At 37.9% G+C, this 16,669-nt stretch overlaps 1 protein-coding gene across 14 annotated transcripts in view; it reads left to right on the top strand.

Annotated features, from left to right (window-relative positions):
• nfia (nuclear factor I/A) overlaps window positions 1-16,669 on the top strand; it is a 516,334-nt gene that overhangs the window by 63,892 nt on the left and 435,773 nt on the right. Inside the window, exon 3 of one of the 14 annotated variants that reach the window (XM_068037200.1) lies at window positions 4,350-4,587. The exons of the other annotated variants lie outside the window; for them this stretch is intronic. Within the exon in view, the coding sequence (XP_067893301.1) occupies window positions 4,350-4,552 (203 nt within the window). The 3' untranslated portion in view covers window positions 4,553-4,587. Of the gene's footprint in view, window positions 1-4,349; window positions 4,588-16,669 lie in introns of those variants that run through there. 14 annotated transcript variants of the gene reach the window in all.

Genomic DNA, 16,669 nt, shown 5'->3' with positions numbered 1-16,669 from the left:
CTTGATTTAAATTCACCTCAAGTTTTGTAATTGTGAAATTGAATGAGTGGAGGAAAACACTTCACAAACAGGAAGATTCAATAAAAACAAAAAATAAAAACACAAATGAGATTTCACATCAAGGACTATTAAGTTTGCAATAGTTTGCTGCTTATCTCCCACCACCCCCCTTCCCAAAAGAAATTCCAATCCTTTCAACCTTGTACATAACTGTTATTGGAGCACTGATGCTCTTTGCTTCCTGACCACTTTGTAGTCCTCTCTGTCATATTAACCATTTACATTTGCAATTTGTCCATTTGGGAAAGAGTTACTTGTCAGCTTTTTTCATAGCTGCATTTACTTACCTAACTCAATGCAACTCCCATTTATTCAGCAGGAAAGGAATGAACTGTATGAATTTTTTTTAAACAATGCTTCTCACAGTACCAGACTGTATTTTTTTTTTAGGGTTTCTGCTGTCCAATTTTGATCTAAACAAGACAGTACATATAAAACATAACATCTTATCTTATTCTTGGATCTTCTGCATTTCTGCAAACATACTTTTAACATGCTAATTTTTGTACAACACTTACTTCTATAAAGGATATCGGACTAAACTCTCCCTCATTGGCTTTGGAAAATTACAGCTATTTTGTCTTCTCTTTTTTGAAAACTTTCTATATATATTTACTTTCTTAAAATGTTTAATTTTTAAATGTTCTACTGATTTTCCCTAAAAGAGTTCTGGAGGAGTGATGCAGGTTTGAGAAGCAGTATCTTTGAGTTACTTGAGTGTCACAACATTAGACACAATCCATTTGATTTGAAGTGGAGGTATTATAGATTGTCTAAACCTTTGTGCTTATGGGTCATTTTCACAGAATCCTCCATTATTTGCTAATTATAGGCTTACACAGTATTTGTTTTTCAAGCTTTCCCATAGCATCCATTTGAACTCAAAAAGAACCTCAATTTGTCATGAAAGGGAAATTGATATTTCAGTTTTCGCTGGAACAAGTTGTCAGACTTAAACTTGTCTGCCTAAAGTGGCTGCAGTTAAGAAGTAATTTTATCAGTTTGTTTTCATTGAAGAAATTAATTGTTCTTTTTTCCTTTGAGTGGATTGTTCACCTTTACAGAAAGACTAGTCTGTTTTCCTTCCGCTAACTAACCAGCAGGTATTTGCTATTCATCATACTTTGTTCAAGCTTGCTGAAGATTTTATTTTCTAGAATTTTCTGTTGATATTTTTAAGATATTTACTGGAGAAATGTAGTTTAAAGCAGAAAGAAGCAGAAAAAGCTTTATTTAAAAATTAAATTGTATATACTTTAAGGAAGAAATACCATTTATCTAAATAAATATTACTACCCAATAGAATTACAAGACCAGCCATTCCCTGTCAATCTTTGTGTGTTAATTGTACAAACTAATTTAGATATTGAATAAATACAGTAAATTATTTTATTTGTGGAATGTCCCATTTCATTTTTTATGTAGAACAATAAATTATTTTATTTTTTAAAAATCTTAAAATTAGCAACGATCTAGTGTGGAAAAATGCCTATTGCATCAAGGAGACAGGCTTTTATTCTGTTGTTTCAAAGTATTTAATATTACTTTCAGTAAAAAAGACCGAATCAAATAATACTGCAGCACAGGAAGTAGAAAGCAGGTGTTTGAAGTGACTCCAGAAGGCAATTTTAACTGAGTTCAATTGTTAACCATAAGCATAAATATAACTTGCAGTTGGATTGTTATTATCTGTTGGTAGAAGCTGCTTTGTTGATCACCATTCCCATAGATATGTATATGTGGTGTTAAATATTCCTTGCAGAATAGAACTTGAATTGTTCAAACAGCCACATCTTGTACAATTATTTACTCAAACATCCACAAAAATACCCTAGAATATTTAAAAAACATTGTTAGTGTATTTTAGAGTTTCTTTTTCAAGCCATTACAGAGATGGCAGTAAAATGACTTATAGAAATCAGTTCTTGGCTTACATAGTCTCTCCAGTTGTTTAATTTAAGTACATTTATACGACATTAATCTCCTTGTTTAAATGTATTTTTTTATTGACAATGATCCATTGTTTGTTGAATTGGAGCTAAGATAGCTTGATGTAATTGCCTTCTTGCATTTATTTTAAAATCAGTGGTAAAAGCTCAATAGACTCTTTATTTGAATTGATGCATGCAGTTTTATTGTTCATCCATTGCATTGAGCTGCTTCTATCTGCTTTGAGCTGCATTGTTAGCACTTTATCCAAAAGTAATAACTTGGATAATTGCCGTATGCAATTATTAAGACTTTTTAGGTTATCAACCTATAGAATGCAGAGCTTTATTTTGTAGGCAATTAATGAGGCGTTTATTCAGAAAATTCTCAATTAAATAAAAATAGCTCAGCGTCAGTGAATTTCTTTTTAGCTATTTATTTTTCTTGCGTTATCTTCCTTTTTTTTTGTTTCTGCTTTTCAAAAAATTCTAGTGCTCATGTTCTTTTCAACAGTAGATCTTTTATTTAAAGTTATGTTATTTTTGTTCAGTTTAAAAAAAAAGTACTCTTATATAGGCCATGCAACTGCATCTACTGGTCAAAACATCTTCCCTGAAATGTATTCTGCCACTTGAGCAGAAGAAAGAGCAGACAAACCTCAGACATAATCCAGCTGTGCAAGAGTAACCCTGAAATGAAGGTGGTACTCAAAGCAATAGGAAAATATGTTCTAATAATTTTAATTTTTGAAATGTGAAAGTCATGCGTTGCATTTCTTCAAATTAAGATCCTTTAACTGGCAAGCAGTTATAAATCAGCCATAATTGGGATCATTAGTACATTAGTAATTGAAGACATAACATACATTTTGTAATAAGATTCCTTGCTATTGTGTGCCAGTCTACCATAAGAAATGTCTGGAATATGCTGTAGTTCCGATATATTGTAAGTGTATTGTAACGTAACTATGTATTTAAAGTTTTAAATGTACTTAAATAGAAAAGGAGGGTATCTGTTATAGTTTTGGCTACAGATTTTATTCTATAGTGCACTTATAACTATATTTCTCTATATGTGAGAAAAGTAGGATGCTTTCTTTTAAAAAATGCTAATGTTTAGATCTCAACAATATTATGAGCTCATGTCAGAAATCCTGGATAAGCAACTCGTGTATAGCGCACTCAACCTTCTCAGCCAGAGCTTTTTTTTTGCCTGTTAATTTGCAATCATCAAAATAAAAATACTGCATCACATTTTTGGAGAGGAGGAAGGTGTTTTCATTACGAAATGTTTTAATTTTCCAAAATTACGATCTCTCTGATTTCTTCCTGAATATCTTAAATTTGCTTCATTGCTGCCAGAAAAAAATTGGGAAGACGGCTGTGCGTTACACTGGAACAGTCCATGTAGCTTGAATAATGCTGAAACGCTGTTAATAGTCTGTGTTGATTTTCACTGTTGTGAGTTTCCTGTGAACCCTGTCCCCACAATAAGATTAGATTTAAACTTCCAGCTACTTTCCTCACTCCTCCAGATGTTACTTTAATCAAAATTTATGCCGGAATTCACTTTGACTGTGCCCCATAATATTCAGCTTTGTTTATCAAGGAAAGAAGATGAGCTGGGCAAATATATTTGTTTCATGTGATGTGAAAAATATTCTTCAGAATGAAAAGAGCTAGCAGAACATTCAGAGAACATATTGTTCAGAGCGTGCGGTAATTTTATATAGGACATCAGATCATGTCTGCGGGCCCGATTTTAACTCTGTGTAAGTGAATGGATTTTGAGTGAGCTAAAATCTCACCTTGCAACTTTGCCAGGCCTGGCTGTGCTGTGGACCAAACTGCAGCCTCAAAATGAAAAAGAAAGAAAAAGGAAATGTTTATACTAAAATTACAAAGTAATTTCCTGTTTTTTTTGTTTGTCATTATTCAAAATTGCAGCAAAAATTTAAATATGCAGAGTCCACAGTGGCCCTTTAGTATTCAAAATGCTACCAAGTTGCTGCAAGATAGTTGTAATTTTTATTTTTGCAAGTGGTGTAACTAGTTATTGCAATGACTTTGATTGTACCTCTTTGGAAATTGGGTTGGATCAAAGCCTGCAATGTAACATACTGCATAGAAACTGTAGTTTAGCTTCCCAGCCTCAATTTAAACAGCACTTCTTAAAAGGACTGACTACATTGTTTCAGCAAAGCAGGTTTAAGAAGCTGTGTTTCAAAGTTGCATTTAAGCTACAAAGTCATAGTCACATACGGCGCGCGCACGCACACAGACACACACACCCCTCCCCCATCTCAACATCACATCTGATACTTAATCTATCATCTTTGTTTTCCCCAAACATTGTGCAAGCTGTTCTTGATGATGTTGGCATGGGTATGAAACTGATGGTCCATCTGGAGAGCGTGAATGTGGGCCAGGAAGAAAGAGAGATGAAGAGGGTGTACGTGGAAGGACAGATAACACTCAGCTGTCGGAAGACCCTGCGGTACTGTTACAGTCTTGCTGCCAACATGATATTTGATGTTGCAAACTTATGCTTCATTAAAAATTGAGGACTTATTTGGGGTCTTTAAATCGAAAAAAAAGTCCACCGTAGTTTGGGAATTTTAGCTTAATTTCTTTTATTGATTTAACAACCAATATTTTGGATAGTGATCTTAATGGAATAAAGGGCTCCTTTTGTACAGCAGAATGTATATATACTTTAAACACAGCATTTTCTGCTGGGATCCACAAACAACCCCAATTTACAGTTTTGAATGAGAAATTTAAAACCACATCTCCCAAATTGGCAAATAAATCTGGGAGACATTTCAGCACAAAGGCATGTGTCCCTGCTGTGAAAATGGGAAGCAGGCTCAGATGACATGCATTTAAAGAAAAGATTTTGAAAAATTGCATAGTTGCAATTTCTATTTAAATATATTCCGAAATTTTGTCAACTACAATGCCTGCTATATATTGTGTTCCCATTTAAAAGCATATTGGAATATTTTTTTTTTGTTCTTAAACTTTAAATATGTTTGGCAAAAAATTATAAAATGGGATATATTAAGCAATTTTATTTAACAATAAAGCTTTCTGGTTCTCTGGGGGAAGCTGCAGAATAATACCATGGAACGAAAACGAAATGCACTGACACAAATATATGAAATAAACCATTTTGATCAATTTCAGTCTGGACTTTAATTTTGTTGCTCTGTTCGCTTTCTGAAAATGTATAATCTATCTTTGGTTCTCAAATGTAAACTGAAGGTTCTGTGGGGTCAATTTGAAATGGAGGTGAATGGGTCCAGTTTTGCATGTAGTTGTTATTCATAAACAAGCTGTGCCGAATAGTCTGTTTATATTTCATTACTGAGACTGATGAATTCTCCCTTAACCCTTTCATTCTGCCTTGGCCTGCAACTACACCAAAGTTCTCATCCCTTTCAGTGGCATCTGGGAACCTAGCCAGCCTCTGTTTGTCTTCAAAGAACCTATTGATACTTGCTAATGTGTCTTCCAAGACACGTTAGCAGGTTTGTAAATGGAGGTGTATTCATTGACGTCACTGTGTCTGCTCTTTCAGATTTTTGAAGTACAATTAAAAATTGTGGGAGGAGGGAGATTTTATTGCAAAGCTGTGTGCTGTAGCTGATCTAACGTGTAGTATGAACTCATTGGTCAGCATTGCTGGCTTTTCAGTTAGAATGTTGGAGGGAGCTGTCCAAGCAACTTGGACTACACCAAAGTTTGTCTACAAGCAAATGATGTCCCTTTAAATAAACTTAAAATGAAGACTGTCAGTCCAGCAAGGACAGAGTGATCTTGTGCTTGAGCTTATTGGACATATGAATATAGGAGCAGGAGTAGGCCATTTAGCCCATTGAACCTGCTCCGCCATTCAATACGATCATGGCTGATCATCCACTTCAATGCGTTTTTCCCACACTATCCCCTTATCCCTTTATATCATTGGTATTTAGAAATCTGTCAATCTCTACTTTAAACAAACTCAGTGACTGAGCCTCCACAACCCTCTGGGGTCGAGAATTCCAAAGATTCACAACCCTCTGAGTAAAGAAATTTCTTCTCATCTGGGTCCTAAGTGGTTTCCCCCTTAGTTTGAAATTGTGTCCCCTGGTTCTAGACTCCCCAACCAGGGGAAACATCTTACCTGCATCTACCCTGTCTATCCCTTTAAGTATTTTATAGGTTTCAATCAGATCACCTCTCATTCTTCGAAACTCTAGAGAATACAGGCCCGGTTTCCCCAATCTCTCTTCATAGGACAGTCCCGCCATCCCAGAAAGTGTAGTGATTGAGAACTTTATTTAAATTAAATTTGTTGTGGGTTGTCAGTTTTGGGAATGGAATTATTTTCCACATTTTCCACTCAGTATTAACAATAGTTGTGCCCCTCTGTGGTACCTCAGCAATATGCCATAACTCCAACATTTCCAGTTTCCATGTCAGTGATCCTTTTGTCCTGTCTTAGTGATTCTGTCATATGGTACCCATTTGTGCTGGGGTATCTCATCCATTTGGAACTATATTGAGAATTCCCCAGACTTATTTCATGTGGAACCCTTGTAACTATCTAAGAAGATTTTCATCCTTACACATTACAATAGTGATTACATTCAAAGAGTACTTCGTTGTCTGCAAAGCACTTTGGGATTTCCTGGGGCCGTGAAAGATGCTATAGAAATGCAAGTCTTTTTCTTTCTTATTGGCCTGTGCTCGATTGAACTTGAGATTCCAGAGGTGGAAAGAATATTTTTTTACATCCCTACACTGTGTAATCCCAATATTTACATTTTATTATAAAGCTGACTATGGCTTTCAAATGTTTATTTCACTTGTTCCCTTTGTGTTTGATATCATTCTAGGAAGAAGTTCAGTTGGCAGGCAGACTTCAATGGTTTGTCAAAGTTTTACTTTAAAAAAACATAATTGTTCACTCATCAAAAGGTGGTGAAATGGGGAAACAGAATTGAAAAATTAAAAGGAAATTCCTACTGACTTTTGCTCTTTGAATGCAAGGCTGTTCAGATGAGCCAGCTGAGCAGCAGCTTTTTTCACAATGTGTGGCTGTGTGTGACTGATCAGTGGGACATAGGATTGTGGTGGACTAGGGAAGTTGCAATTAGATTATTTAAGAAATTATAACCATCGAAACACTTGGCTATACTGTGAAGACCTCCACGACAGCATTAGCAAATCAAACTCAGCCAGGTGTGACTGCCAGACTTTAGTGTTGTGCAGAAACAATATTGGCTGGATTTACAGGCCGGGCTCTGGTCATGAATATTTTAGGGGGCCAGAATTCCCGTCTTTGTTAATTCTAAAGGAAAGATAGAATGCTATTTTTACATTTTCTTTTGCTATATTTAGTGAAGATGGGAATTTCAGCCCCAACAGGAAGCATCATGGTTATGTTTAGTATATTCTGGCCCATGGGATTACATTAGGTCCTTTGACTAAGCCTTTGTGTTTTTTAAAATCAGAACTCTTGTGTGATTCCTATATTCCTGTATTTAAGAAGGGGGACAGAACATGCCCAGGGAAATTATGGAGCAGTCAGCTTAACATTTGTGATAGGAAAAATAATGGGATTCCTACTAAAGGAGGGAATAGAAGAACATTTAGAAAAGAAAAAATATATAATAATGAATAGCCAACATGGATTTCTGAAGGGAAAATCTCATGATCAACTTTATTGAAATTTTTGAGGAGGTAACGAAAGAGAGTAGACAATGGTAATGCAGTAGATGTAATTAATCTGGAATTTCAAAAGGCCTGCGATAAGTGGTGCCATAATAGGCTAAAGAATAAGGTCAGAAAATACAGAGCCAGGGGACAAGTGGCAGAATGGATTGTTAGCTGGTTTCCTGACGGAAAGCAGAGAGTGGGAGTAAAGGGTAGTTATTTAGAGTGACAGAAGGTGAGAAGTGGTGTTCCACAACGATCAGTGCTGGGACCACTGCTGTTCACAATTTACATTAATGATTTGGACTTCGAAATCAAAAGCACAATTTCTAAATTTGCTGATCACACCAAATTAGGGGGGATAGTCAATACTGAGGAGGATTGCAACAAATAACAGGAGGACATTAATAAACTTGAAGAATGGGAAAATAATCGGTAAATGAATGTCAACAGAGATAAATGTGAGGTAGTACATTTTGGTAGAAAGACTAGGGAGATCACATTACTTGGAAGGTGCAAGTCTAGGTTGGGTAGAGGAATAAAGGAATCTTTGATTACAAATACACCAATCACTAAAAGTTGTGCCACAGGTTAGCAAGGCCATAGAAAAAGACAAACCAAGCACTAGGCTTTATTTCCAGAGTGATAGAATAGCCAAGTAGGGAAGTTATGCTGAACCTGTATCAAACCTTGGTTGGACCATACTTAAGAGTACTGCGTGCAGTTCTGGTTGCCATATTGTGAAAAGGATATAGAGGCACTGGAGAGGGTGCAGAGAAGTTTTACAAGGATGAGACCAGAAATGTGTGGTAAACATATTCGGAAAGGATGAACAGGCTGAATCTCTTTTCTCTTGAAAAAAGAAGGCCGAGAGGTGACCTAATAGAGGTCTTTAAAATTATGAAATGCTTTAATAGAGTGGATACAGAGAGAATATTTCCACTTTGGGGAAGAGTATAACTAGAGACTATCAGTATAAAATAGCAAGAAATCCAATAGGAAATTCATTAAGATATTTCTCTACTCAAAGAGTGGTGAGAATGTGGAACTCGCTTCCACAGAGAATGGTTGAAGTGAATAGCATAGATGCATTTAAGGGGAAGATAGACAAGCTGAGGGAGAAGGGAATGGAGGGTTATGATGATAAATTTAGATGAGGAGAGGTAGGAGGAGGCTCGAGTGGAGCATGAATGCCAGCATGGACTGGTTCAGCCGAATGCCCTGTATTTTAAGCATCCTGTGTGTTGGCGAACATATTCATGTATTATAATGTCTGGCCCAGTTTTAATATAGTTTCCCAAATGTACATAATGGGCTGGATTAGGCGCGAAAAATGGTGGCCGTCCCCCATGGGACCCGTGCCGCCACAGTTTTGTGGCCAGTGGCCACTTTACATATTGACGATGGCTGCCCCCTACAAAATCATGTGGCGGGGTGGCATTGGCGAGGCCATTCATGGCTTCACCAATGTGGAAGCAGGTGCTGGTGCCATTTTTAAAAGACTGCCGGCCTTGCAGACAGTTCAACAAAGTGCAAAGTTCACCCCTTCCCCCTCTTCCCAAGACGCAAAGTGCAGAGTTCACCTCTTCCCCACCTCGGTGGTACCAGCTTTCCCTAGACAGAAAGTGAAGGCGCGTGAGTGCCGCTTGTCACACTACAGGTAAGATCGCTGCGGTTTATATTTTAATTCATGCAAATGTATTATTTAAATAAGCGAAGTCGGGTCCTGTTGCAGAGCAGCCGCTATAGAGCTTCCCTGCTGCTGGGAAGTTGGGGCCCGACAATCCCAGCGCCAGGTTCCGTGGCAGCTGCTGCCACTCCAATTTCCTGGCACCCTGTCCCCCCAGTGACAGAACGCAACGTCGGGCTGGGAACAAAATCCAGCCCAATAATTTCAGTATTTTCCCATTTGTTTTTCATGTCTGCGTTTTAAATCCAGTTAAGTTTTGTTAATTTAATTCCCACTTGTATTAAATACACTTTAGCCTAGAAATTCTACAGGGATTCTCCCAGTCTCCCTCCATTTACATCATTTCTTTGGGGGTTCCACTGATCTTCCTGTGAAGCTAAAGAAAAGACCAAGCGATTCCCCACAGAATATCAGGGACACTAATTTTTTTCCTTTTTTCCTCACCTGAAGGCATTGATTCCTCTCTTGGGTACAGCTGTATAGTGTCTGCTGCTCTCTGGTGTCTTGCCTAGATGACTACCCTTATGCCTCAACCAAATGACCATTCTTTAAGCGTGAGCGCTAACAATGAATGTCAGCATATATTTGACCATTGGAGGTATCCTAGCCCAATTCGATCATGTCCTAGCTCCTTCGACCCACTGGCACTTCCAATATGGGTTTCTGGTTAGTTCGTAGGCATGGAAATTACGTCTCCACCACTATCTTGGCTGAGATAGACTAACTCAGATCAGAGCAGGTAATGAACCTGGAGCCCTCCTGGATGTATGATCCAACTACTTTAACCAGCTGAGCCATTAGAAAAGCTTAAACATTTAATTGAGACCATTTGACCTTTTATAGTTTGTAGGAGCTGGAGACCCATAGGAATTTTCAATTCCATGACCCCAAGTTGGTGCCGGTCTTGTGATGAGTACAAATTGATGGCCTAGGGGCGCCAACCTGTGGCCATCTGGTTAATGAGCCAGATCTGAACTCAAAGCTGCTGGGCTGCCCAAAGGGTAGGAACAGATTTCATCATCTTTGCCAGAAATGGAACTAGCTTGATATAAAAGTGATTAATAAATCTTTACTTCAAATCTTATCAATTATTAATAAATTAATTGTACATAATTATGACTTATTCAGCACTGCAGCCATACTAAATCGTTCATACAGTGCCATATCTGGAGAGCTTTCATTCTGTTATCCTACAGGTCTATATCACAGTTTATATAGTTGTAATTTTGAATATTTTATAGGCACTATATTCTAGTACAAAAATTATTTTGCTGAAAGTTTACAGGTATCATACAAACAACTTATGATGAGCAAACTTGAACCTTGGAGGATGCAAATTGGCACTGATCTTTTGCCTTAATGAGCATGTACCCTGTTTATCTAGCACATGTCAACAAACCAGATTATTTTCCCCATTTTACAACAATTTTTTTTTTTAAAAACAGCTTTTGGACAAAAAAGATGGCAATTAACCTTGGGGGGGGGGGGGGCGGGGAAGAGTGAGGAACTCCAGACATTTTGTGAGTGAACTATAGTGGAAAGGTTTTCAGTGATATTTTATAGCAAAATTGGAGATATATTGTAAAAGAACATGCTTACTATTGTACTAGAAATAGCGATCAGAAGAAATCCTCCTACTGTGTTTATATCCGCAACACATAGTGACCAGAAGAAATCCTCCCCTTTTTGCATTTAAGTGAAACCACTTGTATTATGACTGGGGTTTCCCTTCACATCATCATCTTCCTTGCTCAAATACCATGGGTTATGAAGGACCACAACAAAGCCTTGTTTTCTTGGGCAAAGATCTTGGGGAAATACCTGAAGAATAATCCATTTATCTGGGATTGTTGATTATTTTGTGATACTTATAAAATGATTTCCCCTGCCCCAGCTTCTTTAATGGTGAGTAACGGCATGTTCAACCTGCTTAAAAGCTAATAATAAAAAAAGAAGAGCTAATTGCTTTAACGCTGCTGCTGGTTTTGTTCTTCAATATCGCCATGTTTTTATGAGCTGACAGATAAACAAAGGAGAATGGTGTGCATAGTTTTTGATTTTGTTCAATAGTATTTTAAATCAATTCTGTTTTGAACCTGCAGACTGGCACTCTAATTCAACAGAAACCTAATCTGCCAATATAAATTACCTTTTCTTGCCAGAAATGGTTTCTCCTGTCGCAGTAATACTATGTGTTATCTTTTAATGCAGATAGTAGCGCTCTATTCTGAAACTATTGTGAGTATTGTCAATTAAAACTACTTTAATTCCCAGAGTAGGGGAAAAACCAAGTGCACATGAATATTTTTGGCAGTATTGCTGGCTGAGTTAATGCAGACCAGTTTAACTAACAGTACTCTTGTGAAGAAACAACACCATTGTGCAATCTTGACATATTGCTGTGAAAAGATTAACCTTGAAAGTTGATATTGCTTACTACAGTAAAGACTTAAGCTGATGTTTTCCTAATATATATTATCAAGTGGATATACCCTATCTGAATTTAATATTGCCCTGGCAGCTACTAGCCTCCATATTAAAAAGACACTTAGCAAAGCAGATTGAAGGGTACCATCAGAATAAACCCTAGTCTGAGGTGGTGCAGCTTAATTGGAAAATATTCAGACCTGAAAATGGTTAATGGTACCAACACTCACATAGCTAGTTGTGTGTTAAACTGATATAATCTGTTGTGATTAAAGTATTTGAAATCTTGCAAAGAGCTATATTACCATGGATTACCATTTTACATTGGTTAGCTGATATGAATGATGGCATCATCATTTTAATTGACCTCTTAAAATAGCTAAAAGACAGCAGGAAGACAATTGAAGAAGCCTAATAACTGCTGATTGGATCTTCACAGAGCTCATTTTGAAGAAATTAAAGTTGCATTATCTTCCTTGGTTTCTTTAGCTCAGTTCCAAAGCCATCAAAATGTGTCATACAAAGCCTTGTGTGAATGGTGTCCAGTCTCGGTTTAATAAATCGAGTAGTTCGAGCATTTATACTACTGCTGGGATGAAAACAATTTTGTTCCAATCTTCAAACCTTTGTTGCTCAAACTTTCCAACCTTCTCATTTGCATCCTTTATAAAAATCCTTTCTGGTGTTCAAAAAGAACCATCAAAAGTCACGCTGAGGTACTGTATTTGTAGGTTGTGAGTCTATAATGACTGCAGAAAAGCTCTTTTATGTTGGAAGATTATGGGAGTGGCGGGGGGAAGATTTAAAAAAAAATATTTGTTCGGGGGATGTGGACGTTGCTGGATAGACCAGCATTTATTGCACATCCCTAATTGCCCTTGAGAAAGTGGTGGTGAGCTGCCTTCTTGAACCCCTGCAGTCCATTTGGGGTAGGTACACCCACAGTGCTGTTGGGAAGGGAGTTCCAGGATTTTGACCCAGCGACAGTGAAGGAATGGCGATACAGTTCCAAGTCAGGATGGTGTGTGACTTGGAGGGGAACTTGCAGGTGGTGGTGTTCCCATGCACCTGCTGTTCTTGTCCTTCTAGTTGGTAGAGGTCGTGAGTTTGGAAGGTGCTGTCTAAGGAGCCTTGGTGCATTGCTGCAGTGCATCTTGTAGATGGTACACTCTGCTGCCACTGTGTATAGCTGGTGGAGGGAGTGAATGTTGAAGGTTGTGGATGGGGTGCCAATCAAGCGGGCTGCTTTGTCCTGGATGGCGTTGAGCTTCTTGGATGTTGTTGGAGCTGCACCCATCCAGGAAAGTGGAGAGTATTCCATCACACTCCTGACTTGTGTCTTGTAGATGGTGGACTGGCATTGGGGAGTCAGGAGGTGAGTTACTCGCCGCAGAATCCCCAGCCTCTGACATGCTCTTATGTGGTTGGTCCAGTTCAGTTTCTGGTCAATGGTCGCCCCCAGGATGTTGATAGTGGGGGGTTCAGCGATGGTAACGCCATTCAACGTCAATCCCTTGTTTGAGATAGTCATTGACTGGCACTTGTGTGGTGCGAATGTTACTTGCCACTTATCAGCCCAAGCCTGGATTTTGTCCAGGTCTTGCTGCACCTGGATGTTGCCATTTCATGAATTTACCACAGAAGTGAATAGTTTTTTTTTAAAAGAAGCTTAACTCTTTCCATTAGAATTTCCTTTGCTCCCCATCCAATATTCTTGACCTACTCCTGTATGGAGTTTGGCATTAGTTCAATCCAGCTGGATCTGGTTATGTTAGGGATTGGTAACAGGAGCAGCTCTGATTTCTAATGCAATTTGGTTCCTTGATGTATATAGTACAATTATGTTGCATTCTTGTTAATGTAGTTTGAATTGGTTTAAAACCAGAATTGCTGATTTGTTACTACTATGGTCTGAAACTGCCCATGGTTAATCTGCTGCTGTGTGGATACAGCCCTAAACACCCTTGCAGACTTTTTCTTAAATGTTTGTTTGTTTTGAACATTTTATATTTGTTGCCCTTTTCCTTTTTAAGTAGTAAACTTCAACATTTCTGTACCAAATTGTGCAGTGGGAATATTAAATCATGTATGAAGTGCTGGATTGGCATAATTATGTAATTGCTACATGTTTAGTTTGTTTAGTTTAGAGATACAGCACTGAAACAGGCCCTTCGGCCCACCGAGTCTGTGCCGACCATCAACTAATCCTACACTAATTCCATATTCCTACCACATCCCCACCTGTCCCTATATTTCCCTACCACCTACCTATACTAGGGGCAATTGCTAATGGCCAATTTACCTAGCAACCTGCAAGTCTTTGGCATGTGGGAGGAAACCAGAGCACCTGGAGGAAACCCACGCAGACACAGGGAGAACTTGCAAACTCCACACAGGCAGTACCCAGAATTGAACCCGGGTCGCTGGAGCTGTGAGGCTGCGATGCTAACCACTGCGCCACTGTGCCTATTTAAGCAATGCAACTTTGGAGTGAGTTTACTGTTCAAACATAATATAAACACTGGGCGTTGTGTGAAACACTTCAAATATCCTACTGGAATTTATTTACAATATTTTAACCCAAACATTCTTTAAAAAAACCCTCACCTTTGTTAATAATTCTAGCTAAAGCTGCTCTTCTGACTCCTTTGTTAAATGCACGGTATTGTGTGATAGTAAATCATATAGGCTTGGAAGATCATAGGATTGATGCTTGATCTAGGGTAAGTTAGTCCAACTCAGCTGTGGTGGCATTGGAGACGCCACAACTTGTCTCAGCGTCCCAGAAGTAGTTTAAATAAAATGATCAGTCAGGGTTCCTGCTTCTCATTGTTATCCAGTGTGGATAGGATTAGACTCTGCTGTGGTGGTCCCCATAGTTGAGAAGCCTGCAATACTCTCCGTTCTTAGTCACATGCAAAGAAATGCTGCTAACACCATTGATAATGCATGTCATGGTGAATCGCTGTCTTCACAAAAGGATGGGTATATAAGGAAAGAAGCAAGAATTTATCCCACATATCAATCTTGGCCTAAAGGGCAGATAGAAGCCCTACTTCCAGGTCTCTTGCTATATAGTTATGGAACTGGTCACCAGAATTTGTAGCAGAGCAGCTCAGAGTGCACTTTTTTAATTCCTTGCCTGTGAGTGTGGGAGAATTGTAGGCATGAATCTGTGTCTGGTACCTGGGACATTTCAATGAGTATTTGCTTAACAGTATAAAATAGGCTTGAATATTGAGAAACTCAACTAAATTTCTAATAAATATGTTAGTATTGGGATTATACACAGTATGAGATATTCCTTAACATTGGATTTTTACATTTGGCTCAACTATATTTAAATCAGATCCCATTCCACTATACTCTGTAATAAATAATAGTGTTAATTTTGTATTGTACTTTTTATTGTTTAAAAAAAGACATGCTTTTGGGGAGAGGGAGAAATTTTAACTAAGCAAGATAAGCAGGGTCACTTTTTGAATAAGTTGATGTCAATAATTCTTTTTCTAAATGTTTTTAAGCATATTGGTGTAAAGGGCCTTTGTGTTTAAGTCTAAGATGTTAAAGTTCATATTATAATACTGAAACAGATCACATCATTGGGGAGTACGTGACATGACAGTGGTAGATGCTTGTAAACTTAGTGCACCATATGACAGTAAGCCCTGTTTAAGAGTGGGTAGATTAATATGTATGATGCAGTGCTGCTAGGCTCTTCCCTGATGTACAGAAAGCTGTTTTTCATATATTGTAGCCTGGGAAAGCTCTGCACCAACGAAGGAGTAACTCTATCTCTTTTTGAGTTGTTGCCAAGCAGATGTAGGGTCCTGGAACCTTCCCAGCAAACTTGACATAGTCAATACTTCTGCGAGCTGGTCTTGGTCCCCTCTGTTCACTGAATCCTATTCAAATGCCTGAAGTACATTATTTATTTTTTGCTGTGGCCAGGGAGCTATGATTTTGCTTCCAATCATTCTCAATGGTAAGCCTGAAAAGTTGGGAAGCTGCTAGGAATTAACCCCCTCCTGTAATGCTATGGTCGCAGAGTGTTTCAGTGCTTCTATTGGACAGTTAGTATTGTAACTTAAATTGTGAACGATCAGGTGTTTAGTGATTGCCAATGGAGAATGTATCATGTGAGTCAGTGGAGTGGTCATTCTGAAGTGGACCTTTACCTATGATTCTTGTATAGCTTTGTTGTACTACAGCTGACCATAAGTGTTTATAATAACATCTGCTTGTCAATTTCTGTTTAATGTATTTCAGTTTGACAAGAAGGTTTTTTTTTTATTCTAATTTTTCATGATACTTGACTGTTTGTTTTACTGGCTTAAGAAATTGGTAAGGTCTTTAGAAGGAGAACACCCTATGACTGTTAACAGTTGGACGCTTTTTTTCTGGAAACTGCAGACACAACTGTTACTGACTAAATGGACAGGTATTCATTTCAAAATTACTTAACCCTAGACCTACACTGGAAATAATTAGCCATTTGTAGCGATCACCAATTTTCAGCATTCACAATGCAAAGTGCCTTTGTTCTCAGGCTGTGCCAACTGCTTATTTTAGTAATTGAATACTCTATCAGTTATTGAAACGATTAATTGAATGCTTGAATACATCAAACCATCGTAAAAGTGGTACAGCTTCCCAGTTAATTGTGTGTTCAGCGCATTGCGTGATAATGTGTTTACACCATTCTGAACAAAGCCCAGATTGTTTATGTTTTCCTATTTGTGCCAACATTTATGGAATTATTAAAGTAGTATACAAGTGAGCACTGGTAGCAAATATATTCTATGATCACACTAATATAACCCATGTAATATAGAACAGGATATGAATCACAATACCA

The sequence above is a fragment of the Heterodontus francisci genome, chromosome 8, assembly GCF_036365525.1.
Source record: "Heterodontus francisci isolate sHetFra1 chromosome 8, sHetFra1.hap1, whole genome shotgun sequence".
In the NCBI taxonomy this organism is placed as follows: Eukaryota; Metazoa; Chordata; class Chondrichthyes; order Heterodontiformes; family Heterodontidae; genus Heterodontus; species Heterodontus francisci.
This window is presented reverse-complemented; position numbering and strand designations above follow the sequence as displayed.